The sequence below is a fragment of the Mesitornis unicolor genome, unplaced genomic scaffold (genome assembly GCF_000695765.1).
Source record: "Mesitornis unicolor isolate BGI_N332 unplaced genomic scaffold, ASM69576v1 scaffold7395, whole genome shotgun sequence".
Taxonomy (NCBI): domain Eukaryota; kingdom Metazoa; phylum Chordata; class Aves; order Mesitornithiformes; family Mesitornithidae; genus Mesitornis; species Mesitornis unicolor.
Window position 1 is genome coordinate 31,988 of NW_010183460.1, and position 19,006 is coordinate 50,993.

The window sequence follows — 19,006 nt, forward strand, 5'->3', positions numbered from 1 at the left end:
TAATACTGTGCAGGAAAGCACAATAAGTTTATCAATGTTGAGACCGTGACTTACTGCATTCTGTAGTTACAATTCTGCAGTGTGTTTCTGGAGCTTAGCAATAAAATACTAGAAATAGCGAATTTATTGTGGAATGCTTTGGCAAGAGTAATGCCACAATAAAGACTGCCATTCTGCAACCATCATTTAGTGTTAAAGCTCATGTTTTGGTAACATTCTAGTTAGAATTGTTGGGATTTATAGCCAGATAACCTAAAGAAACAAGGATTTTGACTTATAATGCCTATCTCCCTGCTAATAACATCCAAATCCTTTGTCCAGTTTCAACTGAGCATGGCAAAAGTTTCAAAGAGAACAAGTTCCTCAAGAAAATGTACTGCAGAGAAGAGACAAACCCGTTTGCTAATGCTCAGGCTATAGTAGCAGCTCTGTTTCCACTGGGTCCATAGAGGATAGCATCTTTATTTCAAATTGTATTGGCTATGCTTCTTGCTAAATTTTGTAAGTTTATCCATTAGTAAACCTGAGTTTCTGCCACATAGTTAATTAATGCAGAGTAGAGCCTGGAAATTAATTTACAGTGATTGACCACCCTTGCTCCCCAAATATGCTATTTCATCTTTAGGTTAGAGCTGTCTTGTTTTATTGTCTTGTGTTTTTATTTAGGTCATTGCTTCCTGCCTTATCATGTGTGCAGACAACTCTCCTTCACCTTTTGGATATGAGTTGGGAACCAAACGATCTTTCCTTCTTTGTTGAGATTCAGTTACCGCATCTTCTTATGACTACATCACAAGAAAACATAAGTATTCATGACAGTGTCATTTGGTGAGTCAGGAGGAAAGCCACTTTCACATAGTGCTAACTATTGATACCATCTTTACCAATAAAGGCTCCTGAACTTTGTGCTGGAACAAGCAGTAGAAGTACTATTAACAAGTATGGCATAATTCTGACCAGTATTTTAACTTTTTGCAGCATTACTAATGCAAAAAACTATTACAATTTTAGCTTGAGGCTGATTACTGCTGGAATATCTCAGTTGTTTAGCAGTGTAGCAGGAGGTAAATAATGCTGTTTCTTGTCTTGATGAACATCAACCTGCATGCTACAATTTTTGTAGTTGTTGTACTTCTTACACATGAGCAAATATGAAGGCCAAAAAGCTTTAAAATGTCTCATCTGGTCTGACAGCCTTACCAGTTTTGTAAGTGTAGATTTTTCTGATTTTGCAGTATGGTCTGTATATATGTTTAAAAACTTCTTACAGAGGCAAGAGTCAGTTGTCTATGTGGTCCTTTATTAATCAAGTGAACTGGACTTCCCACAGTTGTTTATATTACCACGTCATAGCACTTTGTTCGTTAAAAAAAAGTATCCCAAGTTATATTAGAAGGGAGCCTGATTGCATTCAAACTTAATTTTGAGCTTGCTTTTCTTTTAGTCAGTGGAGTGAAGAAGATGAAATTGCAGACTACAAGCAAAACTGTGAGTGGATGGATGAATGTCAGGATGTAATGTTTGAGACCTGGTATGAAAAGATAGCTCAAGCTGATCCAGAGAAGCAGAGAAAGGTGACCTCATGATTTGCTTATTTATGTGCGAAAGGGGTAAATAGGAGACTTTTAAAAGCCTCCTATTAGAGAGAAGGGAATCTGGCTTAAACTGATTTTTCGTGAGTTGGATCCCTGGCTCTCTGTAGGCCTTTAGAAGTCTAAAATTATTAAAAGATCCTCATCCTTTTTTGACAGAGGAAATGTTCTGCTTTATGCAGAACAAAAAGTCATAAAATCAAAGTCATAGAATAATGCTGAAGTAAATTATCTCCATTTATTCTCTAGATGCACATGTTTGTTGCTCGTTACTGTGACCTGTTAAATGTGGACATATCCTGCGATGGCTGTGATGAAATTGCACCGTGGCATCGCTACCGCTGTCTGCAATGCAGTGACATGGATCTATGTAAAACTTGCTTTCTTGGTAAGAATCAATTAAAAAACCATTCAAAACCCTATGCTCAAAGGCAAAATGGTGTTTTCTAAACGATACATAAAATAAAGTGAAATGCTTTTCTTCTGGATATTTTAGAAATGTTGCATTTTTTTCTTCCTAATCTGAATGTGAACTTGAAATTAAGAAAGATCCTTTATCAAAAGAGATTTACAGGGAAATCTTAAAGTATTTCTTAACAGGTGGAGTTAAACCCGAAGGACATGAGGATGACCATGAAATGGTTAACATGGAGTATGCCTGTGATCACTGTCAAGGAGTTATCATAGGTCGCAGAATGAACTGCAATGTGTGTGATGACTTTGACCTTTGCTATGGATGCTATTCTGCAAAGAAATACTCTGACAGGTACTAAATACGTGATTTTGTTTTCCCTGCTTCACTTGGCAGAAAAGCGTTAATTAGCAACCAAGTACGGTCAGTCGTTCTCACACGGCTTTCTACAAGGTTGTGTCTGACATCAGAATACTTAGTTGGTGTCCCTCGGAGAAACGTAGCAAATATAGGACCAGTTCAGCAAAAATTTCTGCCGTTTGGAAACCTGCCCCAACCTCTGAAGTAACTTAGTAGGAGTTGTTTTCTAGCCATGGCTGTGAAAGTTGCAGGAGGAGAATTATAAACCCCAAGTGGTAGGGTAGAAGGAATGAGCAGGGCCGTGGTTAGATGACAGGTTTCAGTGATTGACACCAAAGATCTTAAAAAAACCAAACCAAACCAAACAGGTCTACAGTTTGAAACTCTGCAGTGTGTTGGGTTTTTTATAGTTTCCTGTAAAAGTGTCGTGTGTAACTAACGACATTGCTTAGCAAGAAAGTGGCTGCATTTCAGTATTATGTACCTTCTTCTTTCAGTCACTTGCCCACTCACAGCATCACCGTGTATCCGATGGTGACCATTCGCATCAGTGACCGACAGAGGCTCATCCAGCCGTATGTCCACAATTATTCCTGGCTGTTGTTTGCAGCTTTGACTCTATACAGTGCAGATCTGGCAAATGGGGAGGAAGTAGAAGGAGAGAAACTGGATTCACAGGTCCTCAGTCATGCCAGAGTTCTGCAACAGCAGTGCATACAGCTCATCGGAGACTGCTTGATGAAAGCACAGCACGGAAAAGGTGAGTCAGCTCCTCCTTCACTGAACAATGGTTTCTAGCAAGTGTCAGAAAAGTCTGTGATGACTCACTTTGAAGTTTCCAAAGGAAAGGGGAAGCTACTGTGTACTTCACTGAGAATGCCTGCTTATGTAGAAAGTAAATGTAGAACAAATGTCCTTCAGGGTCATCGGAACATGGAAAATAGGGTGCTTGAGAAAATTAGTTTTCTGCTTACATAAATATTAAAGACAACTTGGCAACTCTTTGCTGTTGGTTTATTTTTTTTCTTTCCATCTTAGATGTTTTAAAGGGATCAATCAGTAGCTTCATGTTCTGTTACTAACATGTTCCTGACAACTGAAGGACTTGAAGGAAAGTAAATAACTTGGTGGAAAGTGGTTTTTTTTTGTTCTGCATCTCTTGGGAAGATTTTTTTAACTTTATCTGTGGTATGAGATAAGTTGCTGGGTATGATGTCCCTTTGCCTGGAAATGAGGATTTCTGTGAACTAAGAACAACTACACAACATAGGGTGATACGATAGAGACCTATATCAAATGTATCAAAAATTCTAGACTCAAATTCAGAAAGGTTTACTGGTGGGTTTTTTGAGCAGCTCTCTAACACAACTGAAATACCACCACCACCAAGTACTTATGCATACTTGGTATTTCACAGAATCACAGAACGTTAGGGATTGGAAGGGACCTCAAAAGATCATCCAGTCCAATCCCCCATGTTTCATGTTTGTTTTTAATGTACAGTTTTATTGTAGAAATATTTAAGTGGTCAGAAGATTAAAAGCTAAGACAAATTTTATTTACCTTTCATAATTTACACTGTTGGGAGGTATCTCTAACACTTTTTAAAATTAATTTACTTCTACCTTGATGGTGTCTTTGTGTGGTGGAAAATGTCATCACCTGTCCATTACTACTATTTACTGGAACTGCATGATGAAGTGAACATGATGGGGAACATCTTTTTGATAGAGTTGATGTTCAAAAGAAGTGCATGAGGGGAAGTTTGCAGTTCTCTTTCAAAACGTTTCAGTTCTGCTTTTTGCCACTCATCAGCTAAATGGCTTTTGTACCTTTCTTCCTTTCAGGTCTGAAAAATTTAGCTCTCCTCTGCATGCTACCAGAAGGTGAATCCTTCTCAGAGAATGACACTGTTTCCGTCAGTCCTTCCACAGATGGTGCTCCAAAAAGTCAGACTGGTGATAAAGGAGTGAAGGGAAGGGATGAGAAACCAAGCACGGGCTTTTTAATGCGTTGTAATGTAAGTACCCATTCTTTATAGAACCCCTGATAGCAATTAGATGTGTGATCTTCAGAGGCTTAAACATCCTATTCTGGATGTGTAACTGAAATAATGGATAGTAGTGATTTCTTTTGTAGGTAAACATAGGAAGCAAGGATACAGTTGTTGCTTGGATTTTTTTAATTAGATCTAGCTGATCAAAATTGAAGGCATCACCTTGTGTTCTTACGGGCAAGTAATTGACAAAAGCGTTGGAGGGAAGAGGCAAAGGACGTTCTTTCTGAAAGACTTGTCATTCCCCCTAGTTGTTAGCTCTGCTGGGTAGGAGAACGAGTTTGCTGCAGTGTAATGTTTCCTGTATTATTACAGTGTAATAATTTTATGCATGGAGATAGAAGTGAAATAGAAACATGTGTTTTCACTATGTGGAAGCTTGTGACATGTATACATCAAGAAGTTCTTAACTAATAAAAGGTTTTGATATTTGAGGAAAAATGTTTGGCAAATGCAGATGACTGGCAAATGCAGATGACTGCTTCTTTCCATGGCTGTTTCTGCAGGTATTAAACTTTGTTTTAATCTTTTAATGTCTTTGTTTTATTTTCAGGAGAAAGGAGATGCTCACAATGAGATGCAGTCTCCTGCAGAAGGTAAAGCAGGAAAACAAGGAAGTGAAAGCAAAGCTGTCTTTGTAAAGAAAGCTGTTTTGAGACAGGAGTCAGACCCGTCTGTGGATGATAGTGTTCCTCCAACAGGTAAAAGATTTTCTCATTTTCCCTGTCCATTTTTGTGTATTTGCAAATGTCTTTAATGCAAGTGAGCTCTCTGCTGTGTAAAAACGTGTCAGGAGTACTGCTTTGAACAACTGCTGCCTGGCAATCAGTCTAAAGGATGCTAGAAATGGGAGTAGAATTCCACTGATACCTATCCATGTGTAGAGATTATGGTGCCTGTTGTCCTAACACAGCGCTTGTGAATTCTTCCATTCTTGGAACCAGAAGTGTTTTATTCTATTAAAGTCTGTTACTGGCCTTTATGGTTTTGAATAGATGGTGTAAATCTCTTTACTTACTGTCTTTTATATACTTTTATAAAGACTTGCTTTTCAAATTCTAATAACTTTTTTTTTTAAAAAGAGAGTTTATCCTTAGATTGTAAATATAAAAATTAAGCTATCACTTTTTAAAATTGTATTTTTAATGTACATTTGTGGGATTTTCTTCTTTTTTTTTTAATCTAAAAGCAGGTGACTGCCTCTTGGAGGATTCAGCCCAGAAGCAAGCAGAGAAGGTTTTAATACCTAGCCAGGAACAAGTTTTTGCTGAATGCTCTCAGAAGAGGATTTTAGGATTGCTGGCAGCTATGTTACCACCTTTCAAATCAGTTAGTTGTTTTACTTTCAATCTGTTTAGTTTTAGATATCATAAATAACATGAATTAAATTCATAGCGAATTAAATGAGGGAGATGGGCTCTTGTTGCTTACATGTTATAAAATGTGAATCAGAATGTCTTAAGACACTTCACATGACTAAGGAATGTAAGGGTTTGTTCTCATGTGGGGGGAGAGAGAAGGGAATTTTCATTTCTCTGTGAAGTAGTCTATCTTAGCTGTTCGACATCTGCGAAGTTTGTATCATCAGCATAGGTTTACATGTCAGGTCAGCTTGCCAGGTCAACAACGGAAGTAGGAGCCTGGTGTCTCATCTCCTTTTGTCCTGTTAGAACAGAAGATTTTTGTATGTGCTATGACTGACTGAAATTCTTGTTTCTTCCCCTACCTTACTGAGATTTTTCTTTTTCCATAGGGCTCCACAATGTCTTTGATTAACTTGGAACAAATACTTCCACTGATGTTTCAGGTTGTAATCTCAAATGCTGGCCACTTAAATGAAACTTATCATTTAACATTGGGACTTCTGGGCCAGTTAATCCTGAGGCTTATGCCTGCAGAAGTGGATGCTGCAGTGGCTAAAGTCCTTTCAGCCAAACATAATTTGTTTGCTGCGGGAGATGGGTCTACGGTGCCAGAAGGCTGGAAGACAACTCATCTTCTGTTCAGCCTGGGAGCTGTGTGTTTAGACAGGTGCTTTTTAATTTAAACCTATTAGTTACTCTCTGATGACTAATACTAATTTTCTTTTATGTGTGCTTCATGCATAGAGCCTTTTAACAGAAAGTCAATTAAACCTGTGCCCTGATCATGGGAAAGGCTTTGCATCTGCAGCCCCTGTTGCACTGCAAATCTCTTATTTCCTTCCAAAGGAGACTGTCTGTGGAAGAGTAGCTTAATTTCCTGCATTTACTTACATAGGATGTTATGTTGAGAGAAGTAAGGTGTGGAAACCTCGAGGAAAACCAAAATACAGTTCTATATTTTTTTGCTATGACATTAATACTCTCCCGTTGAGTTACGTACCTCTTGTGTAACTTGGGAAAGGAGTAAAGGAGTAGTGTGTCATGTGGTCACCATCACCAGTGCTGTGTTCTGGGTCTGACCCTTCTGTGTAAAAGTAGTAGAGAGAGAGATTTTTGTATAGTAAAATTGCTCTGGAAACAGCAAAGAGGGCAGGCCAGGTGCTCCATTTTTAAGATCTTGAGAAAGCTCTCAAGCATTCTAAGATTAATGTCATGCATGTTAAATACAACAGTGTTATTTTTCATTGTAGCCATGTTTTACAGGGAAGCTTCATAAACAGAAAAGCATATGGAATTTAGAGGCAGAATATCCAGAGGATCAGCAGAAGGAAAGGAGTTTCTTAAAGAGTAACTTTAGAGCAAGAAGGCAAGTCTCAACAGTTTGTGTAGTCCACAGAGAGAGCAGGTAGTCACGCACGTGGGAAATAAACCATTTGCTGTTGTGCAAAGAAAAACTTCTGATCTCTAAACTAAACTATAGAATTAAAGGTGACAGTGTTCAGGGACACTTTATTTTTTTTAAAACTTTTTAAGAAAACAGAGCAGTGTTTATGCTCTAATGGTGAAAAAACCAGAATTTGTGTGTCAGCTGACATGAAAGCTTCAAATATTTGGACAAACAGTAATATGAAAGCTGTGACAGATTAACAGCGATACGCTCCCTTGAGGAAAAATAGCTTCACGTAAGTCTGTAGTCAGCCCTCCTAATACAGACTGCTCTTGCTTTCCAGGCGTGTAGGTCTGGACTGGGCAAGCTCCATGGCCGATATTCTTCGATCTTTGAACTCTTCTGCGCAGTGGCATAATGTGATCGCTGCGTTCACTGACCATTGCATTAAGCAACTGCCCTTCCAGCTAAAGCACACCAATATCTTCACTTTATTGGTGCTGGTTGGGTTTCCTGAGGTAAGTGGCCTGTCAGTACTAAAGGAAACGAAATTGGGTAGAGCTTCTAGGTTTCTGTTTCTAAATGCTATGGATCTCACCAATTGAGGACATCCATTATAAACTCTCAAAACACGGTGTATGTCAGAGTTCACATCTTTCCACTCGCGCACAATTTATGTTTATCTAATAAAGAATAACGTAGCTGGGTTTGCCTTGCATTTCTTTGAGTGCTACTTGTAACTGTCACGAGAAAACTGGCTTAGTACCTATGAGTATCAAAAAGGGCTTTTTATACAAGCAAATCAATCCAGTCTCACTGTTGATAGTCATAACTCTGACACATTGCCTCTGTAGTGTTAAGTTAGTGGTTGTAGGCTTTTTTTTTTTTTTGTAGAAGTGAACTACAATTTTCTGAAAATCAGCAAAACCTGTCAGTGAGCAGATTGTTCAGCTAAAATTTACAATACCAAATATAAGCAAATGTCACCAGTATAAAAGGTGGCTGTGTATTTACAAGTAAGTATTTCAAATCATAACTAAAACTTCTGCTGTGATTTCAGGTGCTGTGTATGGGAACTCGTTCTGTGTACATGGATAATGCTAATGAGCCTCATAACGTGATCATCCTGAAGCATTTCACAGAGAAAAACAGGGCGGTTGTAGTAGACATCAAAACCCGAAAGAGAAAAACAGGTTCTGTGACATGTTTTATTTTATCAAAGAATCACAGAGTATTTCCTTACAGTTTCTTATGAATATCTGAAGGATAATTTAAGTAGACCACTTTATGCAGGCCTGCAGAGTTTGAATTCCCTTGCTAGTGAGTTGCCCGATTTTCTACTCGTAGGTTAAACCAATCTGTGAAGCTTCTGCAATAAAAATTATGGAGACTCATTTTCTTTTTAAGACTGACTTTTATTTTTATTCAGAAAAGGATTTAGGAATCTGCTGACCATTATATTAATTGAGAAATCTCAGAAAGAGGCCTTTGATTAAGCAATTGTTTTTGCTTTGAGATTTGCTTACTGTTTGTGTATTACCCTTTTCAGATATGTGCATAATGTTTTCCAACAATTGCAAATGTTAAAAGTGCGTGTGCTGCCTGTGTGTAGTCAGGTGCTGCCACATAAAGGAAAGGTAGTCAGAGCCTGCACGTTTTTTGGATAGTCCATTTTGTTGCTGAAAAAACACTCTGCATTTTTATGAAGTGCCCGTTTCCGCTGTGGGCGAGATGTGCCACATGCTAGCAAATGAAGACTTATAGCAAACACAAACGTACCCATTATCAACTGATTACTTCTGAAATGGTGCTGTGTTGGCTGCTTTTTTTCCTGGTTCTGTGAAAAAAAAAAAGAAAAAAAAGCACGCTATGAGGACAGGCCTGCCTTGTTTAATCATGTGTTCTATAAAACATCAGGAGTCTGTCGTCTTTGCTTTCCTCTTGTCTGGAAGAACTTTTCAAAACAGTGTGGATACCCCTAAAATTGGAGAAGAAAAATCTAAAAAGAGTTATACAGCATGAAATAGAATATACTCCAGGGAACGTGTCTGGATATTTTAGAATAATCCATTCCAGTGCATATGAGTAGAGTTTGTTTGCTTTTATGGTGTTTGAAGCCATAAAAAAATCCCAACAACAAAATCCACCAGAAAACAGCAACAAAACCCCAAAGCTAGATGTTGCCTCCTGGGTCCCATTCATTCTTCCAGAGAGAATTTTCTTCTTGAATTTCACCTTGTTTGAAAGTTCAGTCAAGCTAAACATTTAACTTACAACAAACCAGTCTGATTTCTAGGAGCGGGAGCTTTCAGCTTTGGCATACATGACCTAATATTGTGAAGTTAATAAAGGAAAGGTTGTCCTAAGGTTGTTTAAAAGACACTTGGAAAAATCAACAGATCAAACTGCTTTCTGATATTGAAGAAAAGATTTATATATAAAAGCTGCTTTTAAAAAAAAAACAAACCACCAAAAAGCAAAAACAACCAACTGTTGACATTTTAAACAGTAAGATCAGCAAGATTTATTTCATTGTATCAATTGCAGGTCAGAATTTTCCCCAGTTTAACTGTAAAATACAACAAACACTGCTTTGTGTGCTGAACCATTGATGTGCAAGTATGCAGACAAGCAGCCGCTGCCAGGAGGTGCCTAGGGATTTTTTTAACTTGCGCTGCAAAATGAAATATTTTCTTGACTATTCAATGAATCTGAGAGAATTTCGGCACAAGAGCATAATTTTGCCACAGCAAGGCAGGTAGAGCTCTTTTCCAGTCTCTTTAGTATGGCTGTGGTTATTGGAATGTACTTCACGTGTGGATCACGTTCTTGTCTCAGCCTACTCATATGTTCTGGTAGGAGATGATTTCACAACATTTTAAGATGAACCTAGTGAATGTGTTTTTTCTCTCTCATAGTGAAAGACTATCAGTTGATTCAGAAGTGTGGACAAGAAGGCAGTGATTGCCAGACCCAGCTGAGGCAGTACCTCCAGCACTTTGCTCTTATATCCACGCACCTCCTGCAAACCAGCATGGACAGCAGCTACACTGAGGCAGTGGAAGCAACTTGGGTTTTGTCACTTGCTCTAAAGGGGCTTTACAGAACACTTAAGGTATCTTTTTGCCTGACATATAGAATATATTAGATAAATAAAAGTTCGTATTCTCTCTTGCACAACAGGAACTTAGGTATTGACTAAGCGCTTTGAGAAGCAGACGTGATTTCATTTCTCTCACAGCTGACTCCTTTTATCCTCTGTCTGTAGGGGGCTGAAAATTGCTAGGCTTTAAATAGCATTCATAAGTCCAAATTGAAAGTTGGATTGCTTTTCCATTTTGGAGGCTGACCATTTGTGAAGGCTGAAGAAGAAATTTATAGCAATAGCACTTTATGGAGTGAATCTTTCTTACCCCTTTTCTTACTCTTGAAATATTTGCAGAGAGAATCTTTTTTCTTTTTGTGACTGTCAGAGCAAACCAGACATCTGTTTACTACTGCGTGTGTCATAGATGATATTTCTAAGGTATTTGAAGTTGGGATCTATATTTTGGAGGTTTTTTAGGGAAATAAAGGAACAAAAATCCTACTATAGTTTATCTGGGCAGGAATTTTATATGAGGCCATGTGATAAGGCCTTGCAAGCACTGTGATGCATTGTTCCCTTTTTGTTTGTTTATTCGTGGCTATCTGTCTGCTTGTGTGTGTAGATTCATGGTTTTAAGGAGATCCAAGCTGCCTTTCTTGAGTCTGGTTTACTCAAGCTTCTAGTGAAGAAATGTAGCAAAGGAACTGGCTTCAGTAAGACCTGGCTTCTCAGAGACTTGGAGGTAGGAAAACAACATTTTGTAAAAAGTCAGGCTTCACACAGTGACATGAATGGTTATAGCACTGCACTTCCTGCTTGTGAAAGAAGTCTCAAGAGCATTTCTAATTAGTCTTTATAAAAATGTTCCCTTAACTGTATCTCTGAATCTGCCTTTCTCTTTCTGTCTAATTGTGGAGATAATAGTCTAACTTCTTTAAAGGAGGAGCTGATTTTAATTCATCTGTTTGTGTTTGAAAGAAATCTGCAAGATGAGGCATTATTCACCTACTCAATTTCTTTTACGAATTTTATTTTGACTTCTTGAAAGTTCCATTTTTAAATTTAAAAAAATAACTAATCTCAGAGAAAACCATTCTTTGCATTGCTTGCTGACATGCACAAGGTGTTACCGCAGTGCAGTATGGGGAGATCGATGTGCATGTGGGCACACTTTTTCTAAATGTTCATTAATTGCTGGAAGATGGTGTGGTTCAGCTATTGGTTATCATAGGCAAGAGTTGTGTGAATTCGTACGTAGGATGGTAGCAACAAGAAAGAGAGAGTAAAGCCCTGGAATCCCTCGGAACAGTTGTCCCAAGGTGGTTGGTTGGAAATACTGCACAATTGGGTCTGGACTGTGGGACCTCCAGCCAGAGAACCAGCCCTGACTCAGAGAGGTGTCCCACCTTCCCCCACTTCGGGCAGCATCGCTCCAAATGGATGCTCTGCCCCGAGCTGAAGTGTCTGACCACATCTCAGCTTGTGTCACTCCTCAGAACCGAGGCTGACACGTTTTCAAAGGAGGATGTGTGTAGTGGCATCACTGGCTTTTTGCTGATTGTCATCTCTGCTCTGTTCTTGTCTAAGAATCCTCAAACCTTTGATGTACTAAAATGGTTAAATAATTATTTTTGCATTTTTTTACACTTTTGGCTAATCACTTACATTGTCTTTGTAGCAGCCTGGCAGGTGTAACTGATTTGTGAAATGGGAAATGGTTTGAGTTTACATTTTGGGGTTTTTTGTTCGTGTGGTTTGGTTTGGTTTTGTTTCTTTAGGTGCTGCTGCTTTTTAGAATAGCATGTGCTACACACTGTCCAGTTTGTATAATGTTCTTATAAAACGCTGATTGCAGATCCATTAATGATATCTACAGCTGTCACACCATATGCTACCTTTTTTTCTGTGTAGATTTTGTCAATAATGCTGTATTCCTCAAAGAAAGAGATCAGTTCCCTGGCCGAACGTGAGAATACTGGCCTGGAAGAAAGGGAACAAGATCAAGATGTGGAGCAACCCGTTGTTGGTCCTGTTGACTTAGAGCAGAACAAACTTGATCCTCTAGAGGGTTTGGATGAAGCCACCAAAATATGCTTCTTGGTACTTAATTTTACCTCATTTGAAGTTACTGTGCATTTCCTAGTTGCATAAAATATTTGGTAGTTCATATGGCTCTTTTTTGTCTAAATTTACGTGATATGTGCCTATGATTTCAATGTATCATGATCTAAAGGAAATGAACTACAGTATAAACACTACAAATTGATTATAAAGCTTTTTGCTACATTACTTTTTAATTTTTACTCATCCAGATATTAAGTTCATTTATTGTCTACCTATATGATAAGTGGAAAAATAATACCCAGGTCATCCTTAAAGAAACTCATCTTTCTTTTTCCCCTGTAATGTCATCTTTTTTCCTCTCCTTGCTCAGATGACACATGATGCCCTTAATGCACCTCTCCATATTCTTCGAGCCATGTATGAGTTGCAAATGAAAAGAACAGATTCTTTTTTCCTGGAAGTTCAGAAGAGGTATGTGAAAGACTGGGGCCATACAAAACCAGATTTACTAGGTGTGGGTGGTAACCTAAAATCTGATGGGTGGTAACCTAAAATCTAATTGGTGCTGAATAGAAATTGTTCCAAGGATACAATTTGGTTTTCATATGTGAAAAAGTAAGGAAATAAACTACTAAGTTGCATTTATGGAAACAAGTCACCATTTTCTGAAACACATTGCATGCTCTTTTCAATATGATAACTCCTGTATGAAGATCTACCATGTCTCTAAGTTATCTAACTGAGGGAGAATGAAGAGCTTATGTGGGGCTTCTGGTAACCAAAGCATGTCGTGGAGCCACCGCGTTCCCACAAAGATGAGCAATTTTGTAACATATAAAACCTTTGTCTTGTTAGAACAGGGAAGCTGATTAACATAGTATTATAAAAATAGGTAGAGTTTAATGAATCTTTCTAAAACAGAAAGTGGGAAGATTAATTTGCATTTAATTGCATTACTTTCAAACCACATTTGTCTTTATTTTCTTTTCTTTTGCTTTTTTAAAGGTTTGATGGAGATGTGATTACGACAGATGAGATGATCCGAACACTGGCTCAGAAATGGCAACCTAGCAAGCGTTTGAGGTTGGAGGAGCAGAGTTCAAAAGCAGTAGATACAGACATGATCATCTTACCCTGTTTGGTGCGTACATCTCCACAGAAAGGAGTGGTTGTGAAATAATTAATTTAGGCATTGAATAACTCCAGTTTTGTTTAGTAACTTCAAACCTGAGATGTTTTGTTTTGTTAATGTCTGAAATAATGTGGTGGTAATGTTTTACGTCAAAATGAATGAGCAGGTACAGCAAGAAGCAAGTATTTCTTCCTTCTGATTTCTTCTGTAAGGAAGTAAGAGCTTGATTCCCAGTTTAGGAGAACAAATTGCGATTGCATGCTGTAATTTCCCCTCCTTATACAAGAAAGATTGTATCTAATTGCCATAAGCTTATGCCGTAAGTGTTACTGTTTTACCATACTATTGTTATCTTATGGTCATTTCTGCGGAACAAGGAAGCAGTGAATTTGTCTTATAAAGTGGACACTACACGTTCAAGCTTGAGGTTTTGCATCCACTAGCATGTTCCCACAGCTCTCTGAATTACTTTGGGTACTGACTCCTGGCTGTGTGGTATCACCAGCACAGCTGCCTATCAGTTGCACAGCAAACTGGATCAAGGGCTTCCTGAAGTAGTTTCACATAATTATAATAATAATAATTTAAAAAAAAGGCCTTACAACAGCTTATGCAGAGGCTGTGAAATATCCACCCCTGGACATTGTCCAAACTTAATTGGGAAAAGCCTTGATTTTGAAGTTGGCTCAACTTTAAGACAGAATTGGACTGAAAGATTTCCAAAGGTGCCTCCCAGCTTGCCTCATTCTGTATCACACATAGCATGGCACTGTGTTGCTTTACCTCTGTAGGTCAGCTTAAATTAATGCTTCCAGTTAGGGTTCTAGCTGGTGTTCCTGCTCATGTGTACAGTCATGAATGCAGCAGTGTACGGTGAAGTCTATGGACATAAACAGCCTTTTTGAGGATTTCTGTCCCTGTAGGTGCGTGAGAGATCACACTTTAGTGTTCTTTGTGTTTGATTTTCAGTATGTAAAAGACAAATTCATTTTGGGACATTGTTCTAACATGTTCATCATGTTCTAACATGATCTTTAGATGTTCCTTTCAACCCAAACTATTGCATTATTCCATGGTTTGTAAATTCAGCTTGCAGTCTGATGGACTAGTCAGATACCCAAACATAAGGAAGTAAATTGTTAAGAGCTTGTTTTCAAACTTGCTTTTCTTTTTTGCAGTCAAAGCCTGCACTCTGTGATAAAGCAACAGAGGAAACCAATCCGGTTGCCCAGAAACTGATAACCAACACAGAGAGTGATCTACAACTCAGTTACGCCAAGCAACGTCGCACTAAGAGTTCAATACTCTTGCACAAGGAGCTGGACTCTAGAAGTAAAAAGGCTGTGAGGGAATACTTGTATCGTGTAAATGAGGCAACTGCTGTTCTTTATGCGAGGCATGTGCTGGCATCGTTGTTAGCTGAGTGGCCTGATGATGTGGCAATAAATGAGGAAATCCTAGATCTCAGTGGCCCAGCCCATATGACATACATACTGGACATGCTTATGCAGCTGGAGGAAAAGCAGTTATGGGAAAAAGTAAGTGGATTTCACTTCTGCGTGTGAACAAGCCCTGTGCCTGCATGCCACAAGTCTCTGACTAATGAAATGCACGCTGTTCCTTTTTTAAACTAAATTGAAGCACCAAAATTTAAGTTAGTTTTAAGGAAGCAGTCGGAATTTGTCAGTGTCTTAATGTACTCATTTTGTTAACAGTAAATGGAAAAACTAGCTCTGTGGAGACAACTCTTTTAGTTGTGAAAGAGCTATATGGGAAAATAAATCTTAAAGAGAAATTGGTAAAATAATCAGTCCATTTTGAATGCTGCTTTTTATTAGATCTCAATGTGTGTATTGTAATACCTGCTACTCCATTGATGAGCTGACTGTTACCGTGGTGGAAGTGATCTTGGAATTATAACAGTGTTGTAATGAAAATGTCAGCTCAGTGCTTCACAGCAGTCAAAGCAAATCAAACGCTGGAAATATTCAAAGAAGGAACTAAAAATAAAACAGAAAGCACCGGTATACCACTGAACCAACAGTGTGCTTTCATCTGGACTACAGAGTGTGACCTGACTCCCTCAAAAAAAAATAAATTTAAAAATGAAAAAATACAGCACAACTGGAAGAGGACTGGAAATAGTGGCAGGAATTGCTGAGAGGAACCAGCTAGATCATTCATGCCAGATCATTGCCCTGTGGGGGCATGGGGAGAGGAGGAGTAATGAAAAAGTCTGTTCCTCCTTCTCTGTAGTTTTAAAACAGTAAGCAGCACACAATAGTTAAAAAGCAATATTATCCCCTGGCCCTCCTAGTAAGAAAACAGAGGAGTGTCAGATCAAGGTAATAAGTGGCAGGTCCAAAACAAACAAAAAGGACTGGTTCTTGACACAGTGTGTCTTTGAGGTTGTTGCCACAGGGTGTTTATATAGGTTCAGAAAACAACAGGATGAACTGATGTAACAAAGATCTGCTAAGGGATATTGAATACAGAGTCTTTGTCTTAGGCTGCTCTGCAAGTGCATGGAGGGAAAGGATGCATGGAGGGAACTATGCTACGTTCTGCCTTTGCTCTTTAAACTCCTTTCCCCGAAGAAATCTATTTCTGGCTGATGTGGAGATGAACCTTTTGGTCTGAGGTTGCGTTACATTTTCTAGGAGGAGTTAGAAAATTGCAGATTAAGAGATGCAATAGGATGTTATAAAGGGCCTGGAGTAGCAGGATTCCTCATTAAGAGCTTTTGGGAACTTTTGAAAAATCAGAAAAAGTGGAGACTAAGGTCGTTCTGAATTATCATTTAGTGTCCTAATAGATTAAATGGCATTTATTTGAATTTTAGAAGATAACAGCTCTTGCATCTCGTGCTTTCAAACACTATAGCCACTGAACTGATAGTTTATCATTCCTTGTTTTACATGGAGTTGTACATTTCGAAGACTAAAACTTGACACATTCTGTTAAAACCAAACCCAGTAGGTATAGAAGGTAAAAGTGTGTGTTTAGTACATTAAGCTTGTTTATCTTCATTGTTTACAGCTTTAGTTTACTGTTAATTACTTCATGGATTAGCCGTGATTCTAGCATTTTTGGAAATAGCTGTAACTAATAGGTCTCATTGTTTTTATCAGATAAAGACTGAATAATCTGAAACGGAGGACAGAGTAAAATCTTCTGCACTTAAGGAGATGACACTTGTAGACATAATTAGTGAATTTGCTGAGTTTCTTGCTAGTAGCTCAGTTCTCTCTCCCAGAATGTGTGGCTAGAAATGACTCTTGTGTCAGTCATCAGCATGTAAACTTGTAAGTGTTGTTTTGACAGCAAAATTGTATTTCCATAATTTCCTGTGTCTCCCCAGATTCTACAGAAGGTACTGCATGGGTGCAGCCAGAGCATGCTGGGAACGATGGCGCTCACGGCGTGCCAGTTCATGGAGGAGCCCGGCATGGCAGTCCAGATGCGGGAATCTAAACATCCTTATAACAACAACACTAATTTTGAGGTGAGCTACACGTGTATTGCAGTGCAGGGGATTTGCACGATTTGGAGACTAACTGAAAAACACCAAGGTGGTTGCAGCAGAAGTCTCAAAGTGTTCTGTGTGTAAACCCATGGGACTTCTGTGAGATAGCTGTTCAGTCTTTCTTTCGAACAGGCTGATGCCAAATGACTGAGGCCTTGCCCTGTGAAGAAATATGTTCAATAAGGCGTTTTAATGTAGCCCTAATTCAGTTCTGTGAAAAGTGCATAACTGAAAAGGCTTTACTGTGCATGTGTTTGAAGCAGATCATATACTTAAGTGGTTTCAGGGCCTTAATGAGCAAATGTTTCCACCCTTTCATCCAAAGATCTGTTTCACCTGGCGTGTTACTTCATAGTGCTGCTAGACACACGGAGTGGAGTCTGTTTATCTTGTCTTCCCCATTTTATATTATCTTCTCACATGAACAGCTTCTGATTTGTTTTTTCTTGGTATTCTTTGAAAGCATTTTTCTAATATGTTTTGTTAAGTAATTATTGCCTCCAGAAAGTCTTGGGATTTTTTTTTTTCCAGCAGCTCTTATTCTTCTGATTTTTATTTTTAAAATGTGTATAAACCTTTAGGGATATGGCAGTGAGATCAGTGTCAGCAGCCATTAACACTTTCAAAAAAGCAAAGCATTGGTAATGATTAATTTTCACACTCTTAACAGCTAAAGCAAACAATGGGCCATGCTTTACATTTGTTAAATTAGCTCCTGATAAAAATAACTTGAAGATGCTGTACTGTTTGTTAATTCTCTCTTGTTTGTATGGTAAAAGTTGAGTAGCTTTGTAGTAATGTCATATTGCAGTATACGAACATATATGTTTATTTCTCAGGATAAAGTTCACATTCCTGGTGCTATCTACCTCTCAATCAAATTTGACTCTCAGTGTAATACAGAAGAAGGCTGTGATGAGTTGCTCATGTCCAGCAGCAGTGATTTCCAGCAGGATCGACACAGCTTCAGTGGGTCTCCACAGAAATGGAATGATTTTGAGCTCCCAGGTGAATACGCAGTGTTTCAAAGCGCAAATGTGTAGGGGATTGCTGGTATTCAGGAGTCTTGAGAGAAACTATTGAGAGATGACAGTTAAATGCAAATATTCCTGAGATGTGTGGGGATAAAAAAGCCTCCTTTTCTTGTCCTCATCTGTTTGCTCTGACGTGCTGCTCTTGCACTCATTTCTTAAAAGCAGGCTTATCTGTTCTGCTACTTGACCTTTTTTTTCCATGCCTCAGTCAAGGCATGCACTTAGCTACTGGAGACAAATTTTGATCTTGGTTCCGTTCCAACACAGTCCTTGTTCTGCACAGTATTGACTTACATTGTTTCTGCCTTATCTGACTTTCCACAGGAAGCACATTTAAAAAAAACACAAACGCAAGCCCAACACATAGGCTTATCTACTGTTGCTGTGCTGCATCGGTGCTCAGAGCAAATAAAGGGTGCCAATACCTGAGAAAAGCCCCAGTCACTTGACAGACAACTGCAGCCTGCATTCCCCAAGCACGGTTTTGATAATGCAGTAGGAGATGCCAATGAGCTGAAGGACTGCGTGGTCTCATCCTGCTTCTGTGAAGTTGCTTTAACCCACTGAGTGCTGTGGTGTTGCGGGAAGCTTTGACTTCGAGTGCTGTCAATAGATTTAGGAACTTTCTTAGCAAAGCAGTTTGGATTACAAGGTGGTAGTTAGAAACAAATATGTGCGCTGCAGAAATATTTTGGATTTTGATGAACTTCTTTCTGTCCTCCTTTTCCTCCCAAATGATTGCAGAGGTTTGCCAAGAAACTGAGTTTTGAGGCCCATTGTTTTGGAGCAGCCTTGGGTGTGAATCTTCTGGGCTTTCCATTTGTTTGCAGGGCTTTCTCAAGACTCCTAGGAGCAGGGGAGTGCACTGGCTCCATTTAATGATGAAAAGGAGAACAGGTTTTAAGATATATTTTTTTTTCTTTTTATTAAATCCCAAAAAAAGTTTTCAACATTTTTCTTCTTCGTGAAACTTTGAAAATTCTGTTTCCTG

General features: G+C 38.7%; 1 protein-coding gene across 1 annotated transcript in view; it reads left to right on the top strand.

Annotated features, from left to right (window-relative positions):
• ZZEF1 (zinc finger, ZZ-type with EF-hand domain 1) overlaps window positions 1–19,006 on the top strand; it is a gene marked incomplete at its 5' end in the record, with an annotated part of 51,965 nt that overhangs the window by 27,989 nt on the left and 4,970 nt on the right. The window contains 19 exons of the mRNA XM_010184145.1: window positions 667–828; window positions 1,445–1,574; window positions 1,842–1,980; window positions 2,193–2,358; window positions 2,862–3,124; window positions 4,212–4,384; window positions 4,974–5,121; window positions 5,610–5,749; window positions 6,174–6,451; window positions 7,515–7,689; window positions 8,232–8,364; window positions 10,090–10,286; window positions 10,882–11,001; window positions 12,171–12,359; window positions 12,694–12,794; window positions 13,329–13,464; window positions 14,634–14,993; window positions 16,817–16,960; window positions 17,821–17,989. Of these exons, the coding sequence (XP_010182447.1) occupies window positions 667–828; window positions 1,445–1,574; window positions 1,842–1,980; window positions 2,193–2,358; window positions 2,862–3,124; window positions 4,212–4,384; window positions 4,974–5,121; window positions 5,610–5,749; window positions 6,174–6,451; window positions 7,515–7,689; window positions 8,232–8,364; window positions 10,090–10,286; window positions 10,882–11,001; window positions 12,171–12,359; window positions 12,694–12,794; window positions 13,329–13,464; window positions 14,634–14,993; window positions 16,817–16,960; window positions 17,821–17,989 (3,323 nt within the window). The remainder of the gene's footprint in view (window positions 1–666; window positions 829–1,444; window positions 1,575–1,841; window positions 1,981–2,192; window positions 2,359–2,861; window positions 3,125–4,211; window positions 4,385–4,973; window positions 5,122–5,609; window positions 5,750–6,173; window positions 6,452–7,514; window positions 7,690–8,231; window positions 8,365–10,089; window positions 10,287–10,881; window positions 11,002–12,170; window positions 12,360–12,693; window positions 12,795–13,328; window positions 13,465–14,633; window positions 14,994–16,816; window positions 16,961–17,820; window positions 17,990–19,006) is intronic.